At 54.7% G+C, this 18,555-nt stretch overlaps 1 protein-coding gene across 2 annotated transcripts; it reads left to right on the forward strand.

Annotated features, from left to right (window-relative positions):
* The first annotated feature begins 313 nt into the window (after positions 1-313).
* PWWP3A (PWWP domain containing 3A, DNA repair factor) lies at positions 314-17,927 on the forward strand. Of its 2 annotated transcripts, none has more exons than XM_061151227.1 (14): positions 314-380; positions 1,432-1,560; positions 2,129-2,214; positions 3,278-3,348; positions 4,919-5,611; positions 6,495-6,596; positions 8,296-8,366; positions 9,676-9,752; positions 10,221-10,281; positions 11,572-11,647; positions 11,934-11,984; positions 12,443-12,879; positions 13,937-14,025; positions 16,559-17,927. In XM_061151227.1, exons 2-14 carry the CDS (start codon positions 1,504-1,506, stop codon positions 16,611-16,613), a joined length of 1,926 nt encoding a protein of 641 aa, XP_061007210.1. In that variant the 5' UTR covers positions 314-380; positions 1,432-1,503; the 3' UTR covers positions 16,614-17,927. The 2 variants fall into 2 exon arrangements, with proteins under 2 accessions (XP_061007210.1, XP_061007211.1); XM_061151228.1 differs by lacking the exon at positions 314-380 and adding an exon at positions 381-509.
* The last annotated feature ends 628 nt before the right edge of the window (positions 17,928-18,555 follow it).

Consider the following 18,555-nt stretch of genomic DNA (forward strand, 5'->3'; position numbering starts at 1 on the left):
GCGCCTCACGTCAGGCACCTCCGGCCTTGGAAAGTTCTGGAAGGCTCTCAATGGTTCCTCCAGGGCCTCGGCAGGAGGGGCCTCGAGGGCCGCGCGGACCCGACCGGCGCAGGCGGAAGGCGGCGGGGCCTGGGCCGGGAAGATGGAGGCCGCCGCCATCGCCGCCCACCCAGCGCCAACCATCGCGGCCCGCGCCCGTCAGTCAGCCTCGCGCCCGCGCGCCCGCTCGTCATTCTGCGCCTTGCGGGGCGGAAGGGGCGGGGCCACGACGCGAACGCAGGCGTCTCACTGGTCGGCGGCGGGGGTGGGGCTTGGCGCCGACGCCAGATTGGCCCCGCCCCCTGCCCGCGGGAGCGGCGGCGGCGGCGGCGGCGGAGGCGGTGAGCGGGAGCGCGGGCGCGGGCGGCGGCGCCTTGGGCGGTACGGGTGCCACCGCCGTTAGGCCGCCGCGGCTTCCTTGCCCCCAGCACCGGGCTCGGGGACGCCGCGCTGGGGAGGCCGAGGGCCTGGTGAGCCCGGCAGGCTGCGCCCCTCGGGCCGGCCGTGGCGGCGGGGCTGGGCCTGGGGGGAGGGGCGAACCCCGAAAGAGGCTCCCCGGGGCGGTGATCCGCCCTGCCGCGGATCTCCCATTTCTGTTCATTGAACCTCTGTGCTCTCTGAACCTTTGCTCGGTGAACTCCTCCTCTGCCTGAACCCCTTCCTCTGCGCCTTGAAGCCTCTCCTTTGCTTCTTGAGCCCCCTCCTCCCTGCCCTGAACCCAGCCTCTGCTGTCTGCACCCCCACTTCGCTTCGTGAACCTGGCTTCCTCTCTCTGAATCGCCTCCTTGCTGTCTGAATCCCAACCTCTCTTGCTTGAATCCTCCTCCCCTGCTAATGGACCCACAGCCTCCTGCTGTGGTGAACCCCCCCCCAACTTTGCCCAAACGAACCCCCACCCTCACCCCCCAGCTCCTCTTTTCTGTCAGCAGCCAGATAAAGCTTCCTGGTTGATGTAATGAATGGCCCGCAGCTGTCCTCGTCCTTTAAGAGCAGTCATTTTCCTCCGATTTTATTTTTTTGCGCTGGGGTCCATTGTTAGCTCCCCAAACACGGGAGGGTTGTAAGCTTTGGCCGTTTAAAACGCCTCTTGTGCCGAGGTCAGAGGCAGGCCCTCAGCACGGGGACGATTTATTTAGGAGCCTTTTAAAAATAATCTAGGCGGAACCTTTGGGAGGGAATTTGGCTGAATTTTATTTGTAAAAATAATCCAGGCGCCTCCCCAGGAATCAATGCCAGTCATTTCTTTTTGGTACGGAGCCCCTCGGTACAGGATGATGGAATTGAACCATCTACTTGAGGATCAGCCCTGCTCACCTTCACTCTTAAAGGTTGTGGCTGCGTCGAAGGGGGAAGCAAATGATGTTATAAACCGCCGTGCAAATTTTGTTGCAGGGCACATCGCGTCAGACCTTCAAGTACTTTGTTTGTGCCAAATCATTACCACTTGCCACATGAGTTTAAATCATGACGGATGCCAAGTATGTCCTCTGCAGATGGAAAAAGCGATTATGGCCCGCAAAGGTGACAGCCATTACTCTGTAATTTCAGGAATTAGAAATGACTTTCGGGTGACAAGTAAAATCTTTATCAGGAGATACCTAGGAGTCGCTTCAGCAAAATAATTGAGTTTGAACAGTTGGTGCTCAGATCTGTTGGCACTGGTCCTTGCTCCTGGTCTGATGGGGTTTTGGTCGAGTGCTTACAAGGTTACACTTCTGGAAGTGTCTTTTTTTTTTTTCCCCTCACACTTTAAAAAAAAAGAATTTTAGCAGTGTCAGCTATAGAAAGGCATGTAAGGCTGTAACTCAAGGAAATTTTTGGCAAGCAGCCCTGATAGTAAATAACAGGACTGTCTCGGGGACGCTTTCCAGCAGTGTGGTGGGAAGAGGGCCAGATCTTGAGGCAAGACCCTGCTTCTGGTCTCGGTCTGCTGCTGTCCCTCGTGCCTCAGTTTCCCTGTCTCTGCAGTCCTATCTTATATTCTTTAAGAATCATCCACTGCATTTATGTTTATATGTCGCTACTGCTTGCCAGGGTCAGCTGTGTTTTGTGGCTTGTAACAAGGTTTTTTTTTTTTTTTTTAACATAGGTCCTGGCCGGAACTGAAAAGTCAGCCAAAAATAAGAGGAAAAAGGGATTTTTTCTAAACGTTCAGATACTCTCCCTAGACAAAAAGTTAAGTGTTGTGTTTTTGTAGTCCCCCTGCATGGGATTTGTGATACCACTCCCTCCCCAAAAAAGTGAAGTCTGCTCTTAAGTCTTCTCACCTCTTTGCTTATCAATGTGGTCACAGTAACCCGAAGAGGAAAACAACCAATTTTATTTTATGTACGTTTGGAAATTGAAGAATCTCTATGTGGTATTGATGTCCAGGGAGATCAGTACAAAAATGGGATGGGTGTAAATTATATGCTGGTAGACTCTCGTTGGGGTTCAGGTAGGCCTGTTTCCTTCCTACAGATACGTTTGTGTGCCTTTCTTTCAGAAATGTGTGACAGCCCCCTGTGTTCTGGGATATTTGATGTTTGAGCCTGTGCTTGTAATAAGAAAGTGTTGTTTAGCATTCAGAAGACAGATGCATGGGGGGTGCAGGGTAGCACGTTATATCCCATGGTGGAAGGACACAGATGACTGGGGACAATTAAAATGGCCCAGGTTGCGCGTTTCTGATGGGCGAATTCCCGATTCTAACTAGAGAGTGAAATAGGGTCAGCCCCTGCTCCTGCGTTGCCGGGTCCTCATCCTTCTTTCTTTAGAGCCGATCCTAAGCCTGCTTAGTCCGCAGCTCACACTTTCCCTGAGGCTGGGAAAGTAATTGAATACTTGAGTTTAAAAGGGAAGCGCATCCTTTTAAACTAAAACACACCTGCTGGGCTGTAAACAGCTTTTAGTGACATTATCATCCACTCTGGAAATCTAACAAAGGAGTTATTTGTGCAGTTGAAAGTGGGATGTACCTCATAAAAGTCACAATTTGAATTCATTTTTACTCTTAAATCCAGCCAACCTTTTTCTGTCTTAAAAGGGGAAAGGGAAAAAAAAAGCCACATTCACAAGGGTCCTCGCTGCCTCTAACCTCAGGCGCTTGAATTCCTGGTTGGCAGTGACTCCTGGTTTGAGTGGAAGGGTGCAAAAGAAGAAAACGAATCTGATTCTTTTGTCGTCTAAAGCAAAACACGTTTGCGAAGGTCTCGGTGGCATTGCTGGTGGCGCATAACAGGCGTCCCTGTCCCCGCAGGATTAAGGTGAAGAGCGCGGAAGCCAAGGTCCTGAGAAAGGTGCACATCGAAGACATCGCCTCTTCGTTAGGTGAGAGCGTGTTTTTCCGTCCCAGTGAGGTCTGGCAAGAGCACGGGGCATTCTGGGAGAAAACAGACTTGGCCTTCTGGATGCAGAGCGACCCCATTCCCCGTCTCCCCTTCCTGCAAGGAAACGTGATTTCCCTGAACTAGAGGAGCTGTGTCTGTCTGCTGTCTCTAACCTTCTAGAATCTGCCCCTCGAGCCCGTCCTGTCCTTGCCCCCCCCCCCACACCCCCGCAATGGCCAGTGACAGCAGCATCAGGGCCCGCTGGCTCCGTCCATGGCCTGCAGCACACTCAGAAGGGGTGCGCCTCCCCCAAGAAAGGGCAAGAGGCTTCTCCTCTTTCTGTATGTTTCCCCCCCCCCCCCCCGCTTATCTGTAGTAAGACTGTAAAACGGTTCTGTTGCTGGTCTGGCCTTCACCCAAGGGTTAAGAAGCAGTTGGGTGTATATTTACATTCTATCACCCAAGCCCAGGGGAGAAAAAAAGTGTGTCACTGCCACCAGACTTTTGGCCATTAGTGTCTGCAGGGCTATGGGGGCAAGGGCAAGGGCAGGGCGAGGCAGGCTGGAAGTGGAGCCCTGACTCCCATCTCTTCGAGGGTCAGTGTCATAGGTGAGACAGACCTGGCTGGAGTCTGGCTGAGCTTAACCCCTGGTGCACTGCCCCCTCCCAGACCAACTGGGTGCCCACCTAAGAGCTTATTCCACGTGCAGAGAATTTGCTGTCTTGTGAAAAGATTGCCCAGGATTTCCCAGCAGCGACTGGGAAATAGGGTCTGTTTTCCTGCATTTTTGGGGAATGGCTTTGGCTCAGAGCAGGGTGCCCAGCTCAGGCGCATCCACTACCACCTTTCGGCCGCGCTGATTGTTCGTGCAGATTGTGTTGGGGGGCTGGTGTTTGTGGGCGCTTTTAATATTAAACAGGGCAGAGTCCTGTGCCGAAGGAGGTGTTATTTATGCCTGCTGAGTTCTGATATTGCGTTCGTCATCTTGTTCAAATAAAGGGCGCCAGAGCCGCGCATGGGAATGAATGAATAAACTGTGGTGGTGGGGAGGTCAGGCTGGAATCTCTGCACCTGCGATGCCGTCCATTGGCTTTGAAATGCCCTTGCAGGGAAGTGTGGACAATTTGCTGGCCCACAAAGAGGCTTTTAGGCAGCTGTTCTTACCCACCCCCACCCCCGCCGCCCCCACCCGAGAATACCCTGCCAGCAGTGTCCTTTATTTATTGACCCTGACTGAATTGAAATTGTAAGGCTGAGAGAGGATTTGAGAAATATTTGAATACATTTTGTGGGCGGTATTGTTTTGTAATCTCGAGGAGTATACCAGCCCAGGCAGGGCAGGCTCAGTCGCGTGCTTTCTGGGGAAAGGAAGCCTTGCAGCCCTGAACCAGCAGCTGTGGTTTGATGCCCAAGTCCTTATTCTGGGGAAGATGCCGGTGAGAATCATCAGCCCCTCTTCAGGTGTGAGGATCAGCTTTGGCGACACACCACAGCTGGCAGGGTGTTGCCGGGCACTGGATCCCGGGACCAACTCATCACCAGGCTTTGTTCCTCTTCCTCTGTCCCACAGCCTCGCAGGACGGGGCTCCCGCTGCGCCCCTGGAGGAGCTGGCCTACCGGCGGTCACTCCGCGTGGCTCTGGATGTCTTGAACGAAAGACAAGGGAGCTCTTCCAGGGAAGGAACGACTCCTTGGCCTCCGAGAGTGAAGCCCGTGGAACCAGCCCCCTGGCCTCACAAGCCTAGCCTTTCCCCATCATTCCTCGAAGACACGGTGGGCAGTCCGGGGCCCACAAGGAGGGAACACGTGTCCCAGAGGCTGTCCAGCCTCCCAGCTGGTGAGGAGGATCTGGAGTGCAGAGTGGACCCCAAGGAGGTGCTCAGGAGAAGCGGAGGCCTGGATGCCCCGGCTGTGTGTTCAGCCAGCGGTGGCACTCAGGACAGGGGGGCATCCAGAAAACAGCGGGCAGATTGGATGACGCCCCCCAGTAAACAGGGGAGGAATCCGGCACAGGGACCCTGCTCAGGTCAGAGAGCGGCTCCATCCTCAGAGGGAGCCAGCCAGGAAGATGGTGAGACAGGCGCCGGCCTGGCAGCCCTGTGCTCGCCTCCTGGAGGCAGGGACCCGAGTCCACAGGATGGCTGTCCTGCCGAGCGCCTGGGCCTGGATGGTGGCCAGAAGCCGAGGGCTCACATGGGTCCCCACAGCCCTGCTCAGCTCGGCCCCGCAGAGGAGGCGGGAGACACCCGGCCACTGGAGGAAGGTAAAGGCCCTGAGAGGGTGAGTTGGGAGAGGTTGGCAGTGGGTTCTCCTTTGGGTGATCCAGAGCCAGGCCCCAGATCTTAATGAGATCATTACCAGAACAGATCCTGAGTAGAAGTTTCCTGGAGCCTCTCTCTCTGTCTCTTCACCACGCTCTTAAGCACTTCAGCTGCCTCCCACACTTGTGTTTTTATTTTTGTTTGGCGGCGGAGGGACTGGAGGGGCATACGGTGGCCGCAGTACCGCCTACCGCCGTGTCTGCTCTCGGAGGATTAACTCCTTTCTCCTCCCATTGCAGAAGCCCTAGTGCATTCCCGTTAAACTGGCAGGAATCTCAGAAGTGATTAACTCACTTAAAGGCCCCTGACTTTTTCAGGATTCCCGCATGCATGTGTTTTTGTGTGGCTGCAGCCATGCGCTATGGTTTTCTCTGTTCAGATGCCTTAGCATCCCACTTAGTTTTGAAATGCTAATTTGGAGATCTTCATTTCTGCATGGCTAGGTACCTCGCTCTGTCTGCCCACACTCTCTCCGGGTGTCTGCCTTTCTTCTTCCCCTTTCAAGGGGCCCCCTCCCCAGCAGTGGCAGTGAAGCAGGGACTACTACTTTGAAGGGGGCCAGCCCCAGAGCCGCATCCACCCATATGGCCGAGTGCACCCTAGGGAGGGACAGGCCCCTGGTTCGTTCATCTGCCCTCCGCGCACTTGCGGCCACTCCTGCCCTGTCGCCTCTGTTGAACATGCCTTCACCGAGCGAGGCTGAGGGCAAGTCCACTTTGCGGTGGCTTTGCTCTCTGAGCTGATGTTCAGGGATCAGGGGGTGGTGTTCCCTGGGTAAGTCCCCAGTACTGTGACTGGTAAGGTCTGATCTATCCTTGTTGGTAGCCCGGCCATTGTCGGAAGAGTTTATGGAGCCGAGCACTGTGAATTCTCTCCTGGAGGAGGACGAGGATGACGAGGAGCCCCCGAGAATCCTGCTGTATCACGGTGAGTGACTGGCACCTTCCTGGGGTGAGGTCCCTGACGTCCCCGTGTCCTGGGGAAGGTCTCTTCGCTGTTTGGCTTTTGTCTTGAACCCAGACCTCACAGAGAGGGAGCCCTGGCTCCCGTCTCTCAAGGACAAACACGTGTGGGGGTTGGGGGAGGCTCCCAGGACGCCATTCTGAGGGAATGGCGGAGGGCGGCCAAGTGAACAGATAGGCTCTGTCGCCACCGTTGGGTGTGGCCTGGCGCTGCCTCTCAGCCCTCCAAAACAGTGTCCCCACAGCAGGGTGGGCACCCCCCAGGTGTACACAGGACCCCCGCCCCAGCGCTGAGCAGTGCACAGGTTAGCTGCCCTGTCCTCACAGGCAGGGGTCGGACACAGGCCCAAGCATCCAAGCCAACCATGGGAAGGTTAGTTGCCTTGAACTAAACAGTTGAGGACTGGCTTCAGTTTTCCACTTACCCATTAACCATTCATCTTAATGTAGTCTAGTTTTGTTTTGTTTTTTAATTTTTTTAGCCTGAGATATTTGTACATTCAGAGACTGTGGCCGGAGCTGCACGGGGTGGTCTGGGGGCCCTTCCTGCCTGGCTGGAAGGTTGACCCGCTTTCTTGGGTATTTCCCACGGGCTCTTCCGATTGTTCTCATGGTGGCTGGTTATCCTTTACTGAGAGGGACAGTTGTGGGGGGAAGGGGTCACTCACCAAGCCCTACCCCGCTGTTGGGGGTCTGGATGCATCCAGCCTGGGGTTCTGCAGTGTGTGGGCTCTCCGAACATCACTGGGGTCAGTTCCTGCGGGCACAAAAAGGGGCGCCATACCTTCCTGCAGAGGGCGTGTCTGTCTGCCTGGGGGTCATTCAGCCCCCAGAGGCCCTAGAGTCAGCTCCTTTCTCCTGCTTTTATTTTCCATTGGGTTTTGGTTGCTGGTGTTTGGGTTGACTGCACTTGTGACTGTTGTCCTGGGTGGCCCTGTGCTCCTCCCGAGGGTGACCAGCTCTCCACTTGTGCCCCAGGCGTCTCCCCTTCCTCCATCACGGCCCCCTGTCCCGCGAAGCTCTTCCTATTGTCTCATGCTGCAGCTTGGCCATGAGCCTCACTCTGGGATCTGCAAGCAGCCTCTGTTCCCTGCTTGCTTTTGTTCCCTGGTTTTTTAACATTGAGTTATTTACTTGTTCTGGGTTTGTTTTTTTTTTTTTGGTTGAGGATATAGTTAAATTTTGTTTAGAAATCATTTGTAGTTACCTTATGATTATTTAAATACTTCTTCTTTTTTTTTTCCCCCCACTTTTTAAAGCCCTCCAGTTTCTCAGATGAGCTTCTCAGAAATTTACTCCCCTTGTGGGGTCCTCACTGTGTGCCATGGTCTCCTTTCTGTTTATGTGCTATGTTTAAAAAGTGCTTTGCCCTGGAGTAATCTGAGACTCAGAAAAGTGGCAGAGGTGGCATTGCGCCCCTGCTTGTACACGCATGGTCCCCACCAGGAAATCCATGTGCACCCCAGCCGCTGGTGGCCAGCACTTAGGTTCCAGGGTTAGGAGTACACCCTCCCCTCCCGACTCTTGGGTCTGTCACAAGAACCATGTTAACACTGGGCTTGAGCAGCATCTCTGTGGTTTTGTTTTCTCAAGCAGCTTTGTCTGGTGTTCGATATGGATCTAACATGTCTCTCTTTTGTTTTTTTCTTTCCTTTAAATTTTAGAACCACGTTCATTTGAAGTAGGGATGCTAGTCTGGCATAAATACCAAAAATACCCCTTCTGGCCGGCCGTGGTAAGAACACCTTTCTGCTTCCCGCTCGGTCAGTTGGTTCCCTAGCGTGCAGCCCAGGGTGCCCCATTGTAGACACTGGGCCTGGATGGGGTTTTCACTGTTTTTGCTGGTGAAACGGTGGGTCCATGAGCAACAGTGTAGAGACGAGTTCACCTAAGCAAGGGGTCTCAGCCTTCCGGTGCTGCTGAGAATGAACCTTGTAGGTCAGGTTTTCACCAGGCAGCTTTAGAAAGTCTGGCTCTGAAAAAATGCCCACTATTTGCTCATTTTAAATATTGTATATTTGAGTTTTTCAGTTTGTAAGTTAGAGTAGGGGTCCACCACATGTGTAATTGCAAGTGTTTGAGGTTCTGGCTGTACCCTCAGTGGGATGGACACCCTTAAACATGGTCGTACTTCCTCCAAGTGCCCGAAGGGTGCTCACAGTGGGTCAGGTGGAGAATTTTTGAGCCAGGGGCACCACCCACCTGCCTTTGCCCCTTCTATTTCCGCCTGAATTTATCCTGTGTCCTCTTCCAGCAGGGATAGGATTCTCAGGGTTCTAGCTATAGGTCTTTAATTTGGGGAAGAGGCAGTGAATAGGAAGGTCTCTGCCCTGTGGAGCAGCTTTCTCTGCTGCGGTGAGTCTCGGCTCACGCGGTCAGCATGGCCTCCAGGCACGTGACTAGAGGTCTTGAGAAGGACAAGATTAAACCTGCGTGGTGTCTGTGGAAAAAGCTTGGCCGTGCAGGTGAACCTGGCTCCCCTGCAGCTCCTTGGCAGTTGGGACTTGACCATCGGGGCCACTCACCTCCCTCCAGTGCTTGCTTGCCGGAGGTGCCGTGTCCCCTTGCGGTTGGCAGCGTTCTCCGTGCACCTCCCTGTTTACCAGTTCCCGGGGGAGCTTTTGGTTAACCAGGGCCAGCACTGTAAATGCCCAGTGAGTACAGGAAATGGGGTAGTCAGGCCAGCCACCCCCCGGCTGTGGACCTCCCCACGCTCGTTTTGTTTGTCCCCCAGAATGAGGAGGAATGCGCCCTGAGCCTGAAGAGACTCCGCGGGAGGAAGGGCACTCACAGCGGCTGTGGTTCCTCTTTTATAAAACTGACCAGAACCCACCCTACCCGCTTCTGCTCAGCTATTACAGTGCTGGGAGCCGGGTAGCGCTTGCTGAGCATTTCCTGGTGTCAGCTCTGCCCTGGTCACCCCGGGCCAGCCACCTTTCTTGTCACACACTCAACAAGGTGCCAGCACGGAAGTGTTGAAAATGCAAACACAGCCTCCTGGGTCCTGGGTGCTGGACGCCTTGTGTTCTTGGGTCTGCCTACAGGTCAAGAGCGTCAGGCGGAGAGATAAGAAGGCGAGCGTGCTCTTCATTGAAGGGAACATGAATCCTAGAGGAAGAGGGTAAAGCACCGTTATCTGCTCTGCCCAGTGCTCCAGTTGGGGGGGCCCTGAGGTTGACCCCCGATGGAGCACCCCCACAAAGACTGTATTGGGACACCTGGCTAGATAGTCGGGTTTTCCAGACTGCTTGTTGGCTTCCAGAATCAGCCCTGCCGGACGGCTATGGGCCCCCACAAACCACAGCACAGTTCGCTCCCTGAAGGCCTGTGAGCAACACCCCGCCGGGTGATCATTCGGTAACCCCCACAGACCTTTATCATGGGACAGAAGCACCATCTGCCCAGAGCTGATCTTAGAAACACCCCACTGCCAAGGAGGGGGGCGCCTAGGGACCCCTGGAGGTACACCTGGGCCCAGGCCTGGCTCCCTGGGGCCTCCTCCCCCATGAACGGGGGCTCTCCCAGAGGAGGGGGGCTTTTGGGTCATGAGATGGCACCAGTCCCATTAACCTCTGCCCTCTGCTCCTAGTATCTCCGTGTTGCTCCGACGACTGAAGCACTTTGACTGCAAAGAAAAGCAGGCACTTTTGGTGAGTGGGTGGTTCCTTGTGCTGCTCTGAGCTGTTGGCTTGGTGGTTGGTCACCCTGTCCCCATGTGTACCTTCAGACAGTGGCCATCCTGGGAGTGGCATTTGGCCCTGGCTGCTCTGCTGCTCTCCCATCACTTTAGGGTGATGACCTCCCTAAAGTCTCAGCCTCCAGAGAGGCTGCCCACCATTCCCCCTGACCCCGTGCAGGGCGGCTGTTTGGTGGTGGACAGGGTGGCTCCTAGAGGGGAGGTGGTAGGGCTCAGGCTGAGGCCAAGGGCTATGAGCTGCTGCCCCCAGATGGGGCCGTGATTCTGTGCACTGTGCTCCTCAAGGAGGCCTCCCCATGGCCCTGTGACTGGCCCGCCTGCGCCGCGGGAGCTGGTGCAGGCAGAGCACTGTGTCTGATTTGACATAGTGCTTTGTGTCAGCTCCACCTTGATGCCAGGGTCTGCTTGGCCCAGTCAGCGGGTTCAGGCTCTGTATGGGATGAGGCTTCCCTGCTTAGGAAGCAGCGTCTTGGCCGTGGTCAGTGAGCTAGGGCCTGGGGTGTGTGGGGGCTGTTTGGAATGTCGGCACCTATGTGGAACCCATCCTTGGGCTCTCAGGAACAATGGTGGGGGGCAGGAGGAGAGCAGGAATTGAGGTTGAGATCATGTGCATTAAATACTGGGGGGACGCCTGGGTTTGCAAAGATGGCATGTGGTCCATAAATGACCTGGTAGTCTGGGCATCCCTTGGCATTCTCCTGTTTCCTGGAAACGGGCTATGGGAGTGGCTGCCTGTCCTGGGGCCAGACCCCAGTTGTCCCAAGTGCCTGTCAACGAGCCTGGCCACAGCCCAAGCACTCTCCTCACCCCAAGCTGCCTGCCTGCTCCCATCAGACACCTGTGGGTCTTGGGCTGGTCTCACTGGTCCTCCCAGCTCAGGGGTCTCCCACCCTGGGAGCAGCACCCTTCTCCCACCGGCATTCTGGGAGGAGTGTGTGTTTGGAGTCGCAGGCGCAGAGGCTTCTTCTGTGGGCTTGGTCTCACGCACCCAATGTCCCCTCTGTCTGCTGGCCCATCGGCTGCAGTGGGGTGGGGTCTCTCTGTTCCTGTTCTCAGGTCTGTGTTTCTTTCTTGGCCCTGAGGGCTCGGCCCACAAGTGACGATTTTCTGAGCAGCCCTGGCCTCAGACGTGCCTCGGGAGCCCCGCTCAGGTTCCTTCCTGGCCAAGGGACTGAGGACACAGGACGAGGGAGGCACTGCCTGCGGCCTCCTGCTGACAACTGCTGTCCGGGTCTCATTGCAGGATGAGGCAAAGGAGGACTTCGCCCAGGCCATCGGCTGGTGTGTCTCCCTCATCACTGACTACAGGGTCCGGCTCGGTGCGTGGGACTGGGGTAGTGGTGTGGGCTTCCCTTCACGCCCCTAGGGTGAGCACAGCCCGGCCCTCAGGTGGGCCTCTCCTCTCCGAGAAGCCTAGCTAAGGTCCATCCTGGGTCCAAACAGGACAGTTTCCTTTGCATGTCGCTGGTTTCCATCCACAGGGGCTCATTGCCCAGGGCGGGGTAGGAGTGCTCTGCCTGGTCCTGGTCGCAGTCAAGGTATACACCTGGCAGACAACCTGGTACCGTCAGTGCTGTGTAACGGGCTCCCCTCCTGCCCTTGCAGGCTGTGGCTCCTTCGCTGGCTCTTTCCTGGAATACTACGCAGCTGACATAAGTAAGTCTGCCAACTCCGCCAAAGCAGGACTTGCTTCCTGGCCCTCGAGAAGTGGCAGTTTCTCTGTCTGATCTCTGGACAGGGTGTGTAATGGGCAGCGCATCTCGAGCCTGAGGCTGACTGTGCAGCCATCCCCGGGTCTCTAGGCCCCACAGATCCCCCTGCTGAGGGGCCCCCATCTGTTGTCTGTACTCGTGGCCACTCACCAAGTGTGCAGAGCTGGGGCATCTGGGTGGCTCCTCTCCTCTACCTCATCCTGGGCATTTTCAGTGGCACTGGTCCTTATGGAGCAGTGCAGATGAGCTGATGCTGATTCCGTGGGGTGGGCGGTGGGGGGCAGAGCTGGGAAGGGCAGCAAGGGTCCTGTGGGGGTTCCTGCCCATGTTGGGTGTCCTGGCCCTTGCCCATGGGGCTGCTGAGGGCGCCCAGTTAGGGGAGGCTGTGCCCTTCCTTCACAGGCTCACCCGTCCGCAAGTCCATCCAGCAGGACGTCCAGGGGACGAGGTTCCCCCAGCTGAGCGGGGGGAACCCCGAGGAGCCTGTGGCTGGGAGCCCACAGGGCAGGCGGCCAGCCTGCAGGAAGGTGCTGCCCGACCGCTCGCGGGCCGCCCGGGACCGGGCCAACCAGAAGCTGGTAGAGTACATTGTGAAGGCACGGGGTGCTGAGAGCCACCTGCGGGCCATCCTGAGGAACAGAAAGCCGTCCCGGTGGCTGAAGACCTTCTTGAGCTCTGGCCAGTACATGACCTGCGTGGAAACCTACCTGGAGGACGAGGAGCAGTTGGACCTGGTGGTCAAGTACCTGCAGGGCGTGTACAAGCAGGCAGGGTGCCAGCTGCTGGCACGCGGGCACGGAGACGGCATCCGCTTCATCCTGGACGTGCTACTGCCTGAGGTGAGTGGCCAGCGGACGCCCTGCACGCGGGGTGTGTATGTGGGGAAAGTCTCCCAGGGCGTGCAGGAGGGTGGAGGGGCCTGGTGTCGTTCTCCAGGAATCTTCCCTGAACCTGGTGCCACCTGAGCCTCAGTTCAGAGAGGGCACTGCCATATGGGAACAGAACGTGTGGGACTGTATCAGAAGGCTCAGGAACACTGAGCTTTATAAGTGCAGAGAATTTAGAGTGTGTTAAAAAATAAAGCAGCGCTGTGAACCCCCACGTGTCCATTCCCATCTGCAGCAGTGGCCTTGCTCCATATGCTCCTCCAGCCCCTTCTTCTGGACATACTTTATTTATTTTTTTTTAACATACTTTAATGTGAGTGTAGGAAGGGTGACTGTGCCCCCAGGGGCACTGGGGGCGTCTCAGGTTGTCACAAGTCGGGTGCTCCTGGCACGGAACCGGACGCTGCTCCACTCCCTATAGCCCAGGACGACAGCCCCATGTCAGCCATGCCCAGGTGAGGGACCCTGGTTGGAATGAGAAGGACTTTCTAAGAATTTTGAAGTAATTGCAATACTCTTTGACCTGGAGGAGCTAACAGTGATCCTGTGATTCCAGACATCTAATGTGTATTCAATTTACCACTTTGCGTTTTTTTGTTTGTCTCAGTTAACTCAGACTTTTACAGTTGCTCTTTGGCGGCCTGCCTTTTTTGGGAGCTGGGGGAGGGCACTGCTTATTTTGCTTGTGGTATCTTAGTTCCTGACCAGGGATTGAACCTGGGCCTTGGCAGTGAGAGCACCGAATCCTAACCACTTGGCGTCAGGGACATCCTGGGTCCTGCTTTTCTTTGCTTTGAGTGCCATGAACTCTCATCTTGTTGATTTCATTTGGGAGCTTCACTGGGAGCAGAGATTTTGCAGAGGGTGTACACGTGTGTGAGCCTAGCGCCGGGAGAGCCCAGCTCTGGGAGGGCCCTGGCGACTGGACTGTCTACCTTTGTGGTCTTCTCTAAGCCTGGTGTGAGTGGCCATGCATGGCCCAAGCCTGACCTGCACTGCCTTTTTGCAGGCCATCATCTGCGCGATCTCAGCGGTAGACGCGGTGGACTACAAGACGGCCGAGGAGAAGTACATCCGAGGACCGGCACTGAGCTCCCGGTAGGTGGGCCACGCACTGTGTCCCGGGGGCTCTGTCTCTGCCTGCGGGTGGCTGGGCCTTGGGGCCGCTGGTCCGAGTGGGCAGAGCTGGCCCACCTTGTCCGAACTCATCCTCAGTGCTGACGTCCACCTCCCCCTTGTCCTCCCCCGTCACCTCGCTACCACGGCTGTTTGAGGAAACTGTGAGATTAAGCGGCAGCTGCCACCTGCCGTCCCTGGCTGGCAGGAAGAATGCAATGATCAAGATGTTCCTCTACATCCATGGTGAGCCGCCCTGGGCTGGCCTCCCAGCCCCTAATCCCGGCTCTGGGCTGGCTGCCAGGCTGGCTGGGAGCAGGCCGGCCGCGTGGCCCTGACAGGCTGAAGACTCAACTAGGGTCTTGGGCCAGGGCTGAGCAGGCGCTCACAGTGGAGTCTGTCCCTGGTCTCGGCGATCAGCTGGCCACCCCTGTAACTGCATAAAGAGAAGGTGCTCCCGGAGACTGAGATCCAAGTGGCCCCTCCCCAGCCAGCGCTTGCCTCATGCTCGGGCACCAGTCAGAGGGCATCCTGTCTCTACAACCCAAGCAACTGCACACGTCCCGGGGCGGTGGGGGGCTGTGCACTGCACCAGTCACTCTCTGCTGCTTCAGGGACATGGTCCAAGCGGCTGAACCTGGGCGGCCAGGGTTCCATTGGGCTGGGTTTTAGTTGTCCATCCCAATGCACCCACCTCCCCCGTCTTCATAATTGCATTTAGGTTCTTATGCACAGGCCATTGAACCTCGACACAGAGACAAGGTCAGGTCTCCTTGTGGGGTCCTTAGGCTGCTGTGTCCCATTTCTCTCAAGGGCATCCCCCTCAGGGTCCCATTTCTTGTTTAGCCTGAGAGGAGTGGCCAGTCAACTACCTGATAATGTAATTTTTTTTAATAGATAGTCACTTAAAGATGACTTGATACTTCATTTTCTTTTCTTTGTAGTTTATTTTTTTTCCATGGTGGTGAAATATACATAATATTCACCACCTTCCCTACCTTTAAGCATACATCCTAGTAGCATTAAGCTCATTCACATTGTCTTGTAGCATCCGCGCCATCTCCAGGACACTCTCCCCAAACTGAAACTGTGTCCCCACTAAACACTCATTTCTTGTTTAAGGGATGGTGGGGGTTGTTCGTTTTTGGTTTTTTTTTGCGTTGTTCGTTTTTAACAGACCTGTAGTTGATTTACAATATTAAGTTATTTTCAGGGAAACAGCAATTCAGTTATATATGTATGTTTGTGTGTATATCTTTTCTTCTTTCAGGTTCTTTTCAGGACAGTTTGTTAGAAGATATTGAGTGTAGTTCCCTGTGCTTTATAGTTAATCTTTGCCGTTTATTTTATACATAGCACTCTGCATCTGTTAATCTTTAACTCCCAATTGATCCTTTCCCCAACCCTTCCCCTGTGATAAGCGTAAGTTTGTTGTCTATGTCTGTGAACTGTGTTTTGTAAAGAAGTTCTTTTGTGTCATATTTTAGATTCCACACATAAAGTGATATCACACAGTATTTGTCTTTCTCCATCTGATTTACTTCATTTAGCATGGAAATTTCCCTGGCGGTTGGGACACCATACTCTCTCTGCTGGGATCAGGTTCCATCTGTAGCTGGCAACTAAGATCTGGCACAGCATGCTGTGTGGCAAAAAAAAAACTAGAAATATTTCACTTAGTATAATAATCTCTAGTTGCATCCATGTTGCTACAAACGACATAGTTTTATTCTTTTTCGTGGCTGAGGAGTAGTCCATTGTGTGTGTGTACACACCTTTATCCAGTCATCTGGTGATGGACGTTTAAGTTGCTTTCACACGTTAGCTGCTGTCAGTGGTGCTGCTGTGAACATTGGGGTGCATTTATCTTTTCGAAGTATAGTTTTATCTGGATATTTGTCCAAGAGTGGGATTGCTGGATCATACGGCAACTCTGATAATTTTGAGGGGAGCCTCCATCCTGTTCTCCACAGTGGCTGCACCAATTTATATTCCCACAAACAGTGGAGGGGGTTCCCTTTTCTCCACACTGTCTCCAGCATCTGTTATTTGTGGACTTTTTAACAGTGGCCATTCTGACCAGTGTGAAGTGAGACCTCATTGAAGTTTTGATTTGCATTTCTCTAATAATGAGTGATGTGAGCATCTTGTCATCTGCCTCTTGGCCATCTGTCTTCTTTGGAGAAATGTCTGTATAAGTCCTCTCCATTTTTCAATTGGGTCATTTGTCTTCTGGTTATGAAGTGGTATGGGTTGTTTGTATGTTTTTTGGTTATGGAGTGGTATGACCTGTTTGGGTATTTTGGAGATGAAGCCCTAGGCAGTCACATCATGTACAAATATTTTCTCCCAGTCTATAAGCTGATGGTTTCCTTTACCATGCAAAAGCCTGTAAGTTTGATTAGGTCCCATTTGTTTATTTTCTGCTTTTATTTCTGTTGCCTTGGGAGACTGTTGACGTTTATTAAAACACAATTACTGAGTAAAATGAAGTGATCTTCTTTTGTTTTTGCAGGGAAAAAGAAATATTTGATAACCAGCTCCTAGAAGAACGGAATCGGCGATGCTGAAGCAGGTGGTGGCAGTGCTGCATGCCTGCGCTCTGGGGGCTGGGCCGGCCGTTTGCCTCCTTCTGTCTGTGGGTTCTATTTTCCTGGCTCTTGTGGAAGGTATACTTCCCAACAGACTTTTAAAGAACAGAAATGCATTATTATTATTTTTTTTTTTAACTTCACGTCGTTACCTGTGACTGTACCATGTAGGTTTATAGAAGGTGCACATTTGTTTTTTATGTTAAAAAACATTGTATCTGACATTCAACAGGAGTTTTAAAGACATACAAGTGTGCTGCTCCCGGCACGTCAGTGTGTTTCTCCGTTTGTTTCCCTCCTCTGTGCGGTTCCTCTCACACTGGCTCCTGAGTTTGCTGTGCCTCTGTTCTGTGTTTTTGAGAAAACCCAGTGTTTGTGAGAGGCAGACCAGAGACCTGCTGCTGTCCGCACTCTCCCCTCTGCTGGCACTCGGGCAGGTGAGAGGCAGACCTTGAACCTCTCCGGCCACTTTCTCCTTGGTCCCTCTGCGGGTTTCTCCACCCAGCCCACTTCTGGGCCAGTGTGACAATCCCTAGTGGTCATCGCTCCCATCCGGCCTGGCCAAGGTCACTCTGTGTTTGGCCTGGGCTGTGGGGTCATGGCCTGGCACCTGCGGAAACCATCCCTTTGTCCTAAAGCCAGAGCATGGACAGGTGCCCTGCCGCCCGAGGGTCCCAGGCTAGGGGCCCCCACTTTGGAGACAGTTGCCTGAAGGCTGGGTCCTCAGTGCGGTCACAGAAATTCTGTACACCGCAGATTATTTATTCTAAGCTGATGCGGAGCTGCTTGTAGAAGGAGACAGCCAGGTCCCCACTGTGATGGCTGCACCACAAAGTCTGAGCCCGGCCAGTGGGGAAGGGTGGTTGTGGGGGTTGGGGGAGTGGAGGGGTGAAGGAGTAGGCACTGGCCGGAGTGGGGTGGTCCAGGAGGAAGCAGGTACAGCCATCACTGCAGGCACCGGGCACCGGCATGTGACCTCTCTGCTGGTTTTGCATGACCCTGAGCAGAGGTGCAGCCGCTGGCCCGAGGTCCGGCTGAGCCACCCTCCAAGGACACCCCAGGGGTGTCCTGGCTGGGCTGGCTTGGAAGGACTCACCCGCTTTTGGAAGGTCCTTTGACACTGAGCCTTCTTGAAGCGGGTCAGGGTGAGAGCAGTACGCTCTTGTGGGCAGGGGACCACATGAACTATTCCGTTACCGTCGGTTATTTTTATATATCTGTGTTCTGAGCTCTGCTTTTGAGCTTTGCTTGTGGAACTGAACTATTGAGACTGGAATTAAAGGCCATTTTGCAGCCCTGCTTATTCTTTTCTGGGACCCGCCTGCAGTCCACCATGTGCAGGCAGTCAGGCAGCCACACTGTCCCCAACAACTGCTTCTGGAGGCCTGTACCCCACTGGGGAGGGGGTTCCCACACCAGGCCGAGTAGAGCAGGTGTCTATAGATTCACTGTTCCGTGCTGAGCAAAGGTGCTGGGGGCTTCCGCCCTCCCACCCCCTCGTTACCTGGCGCCTCAGCTCTCACCGTGTCTTCTGCTCTGTGGATCCTGAGCATGTCTGTCTTCAAGCTTTGTCCTGCATCCACCAGGGCAGGCGGTGGTGGGTGGGACCTGCTGAAGCCCCCAGGTGGCATTGGGCAGCGGTGAGGAAGCTGGAGCCAGCTGACCCAACTGGCTCACCAGGTGAAGGATGTTCAGAAGTGCCTGTCAGGTGGCCCCAGCTCCCCACGGAAGTCATCACACTGACTGCTTCTGAAGCATCAAGAAGACACCCAGCACAGGAGTGCAGGCAGGGGCCCCCACCAGCTGGCCTGTGGCCTCCTGCATCCCTGTCCTCCAAAGCCCCAGATACCCTGCACCCCCTCACCTGCAGTCCTCCCTCAGCCATCCTGGGCTCCAGCCAGCTAGAGACAGCTGCCTGCGC

The sequence above is a fragment of the Dama dama genome, chromosome 9, assembly GCF_033118175.1.
Source record: "Dama dama isolate Ldn47 chromosome 9, ASM3311817v1, whole genome shotgun sequence".
Classification (NCBI taxonomy): Eukaryota; Metazoa; Chordata; class Mammalia; order Artiodactyla; family Cervidae; genus Dama; species Dama dama.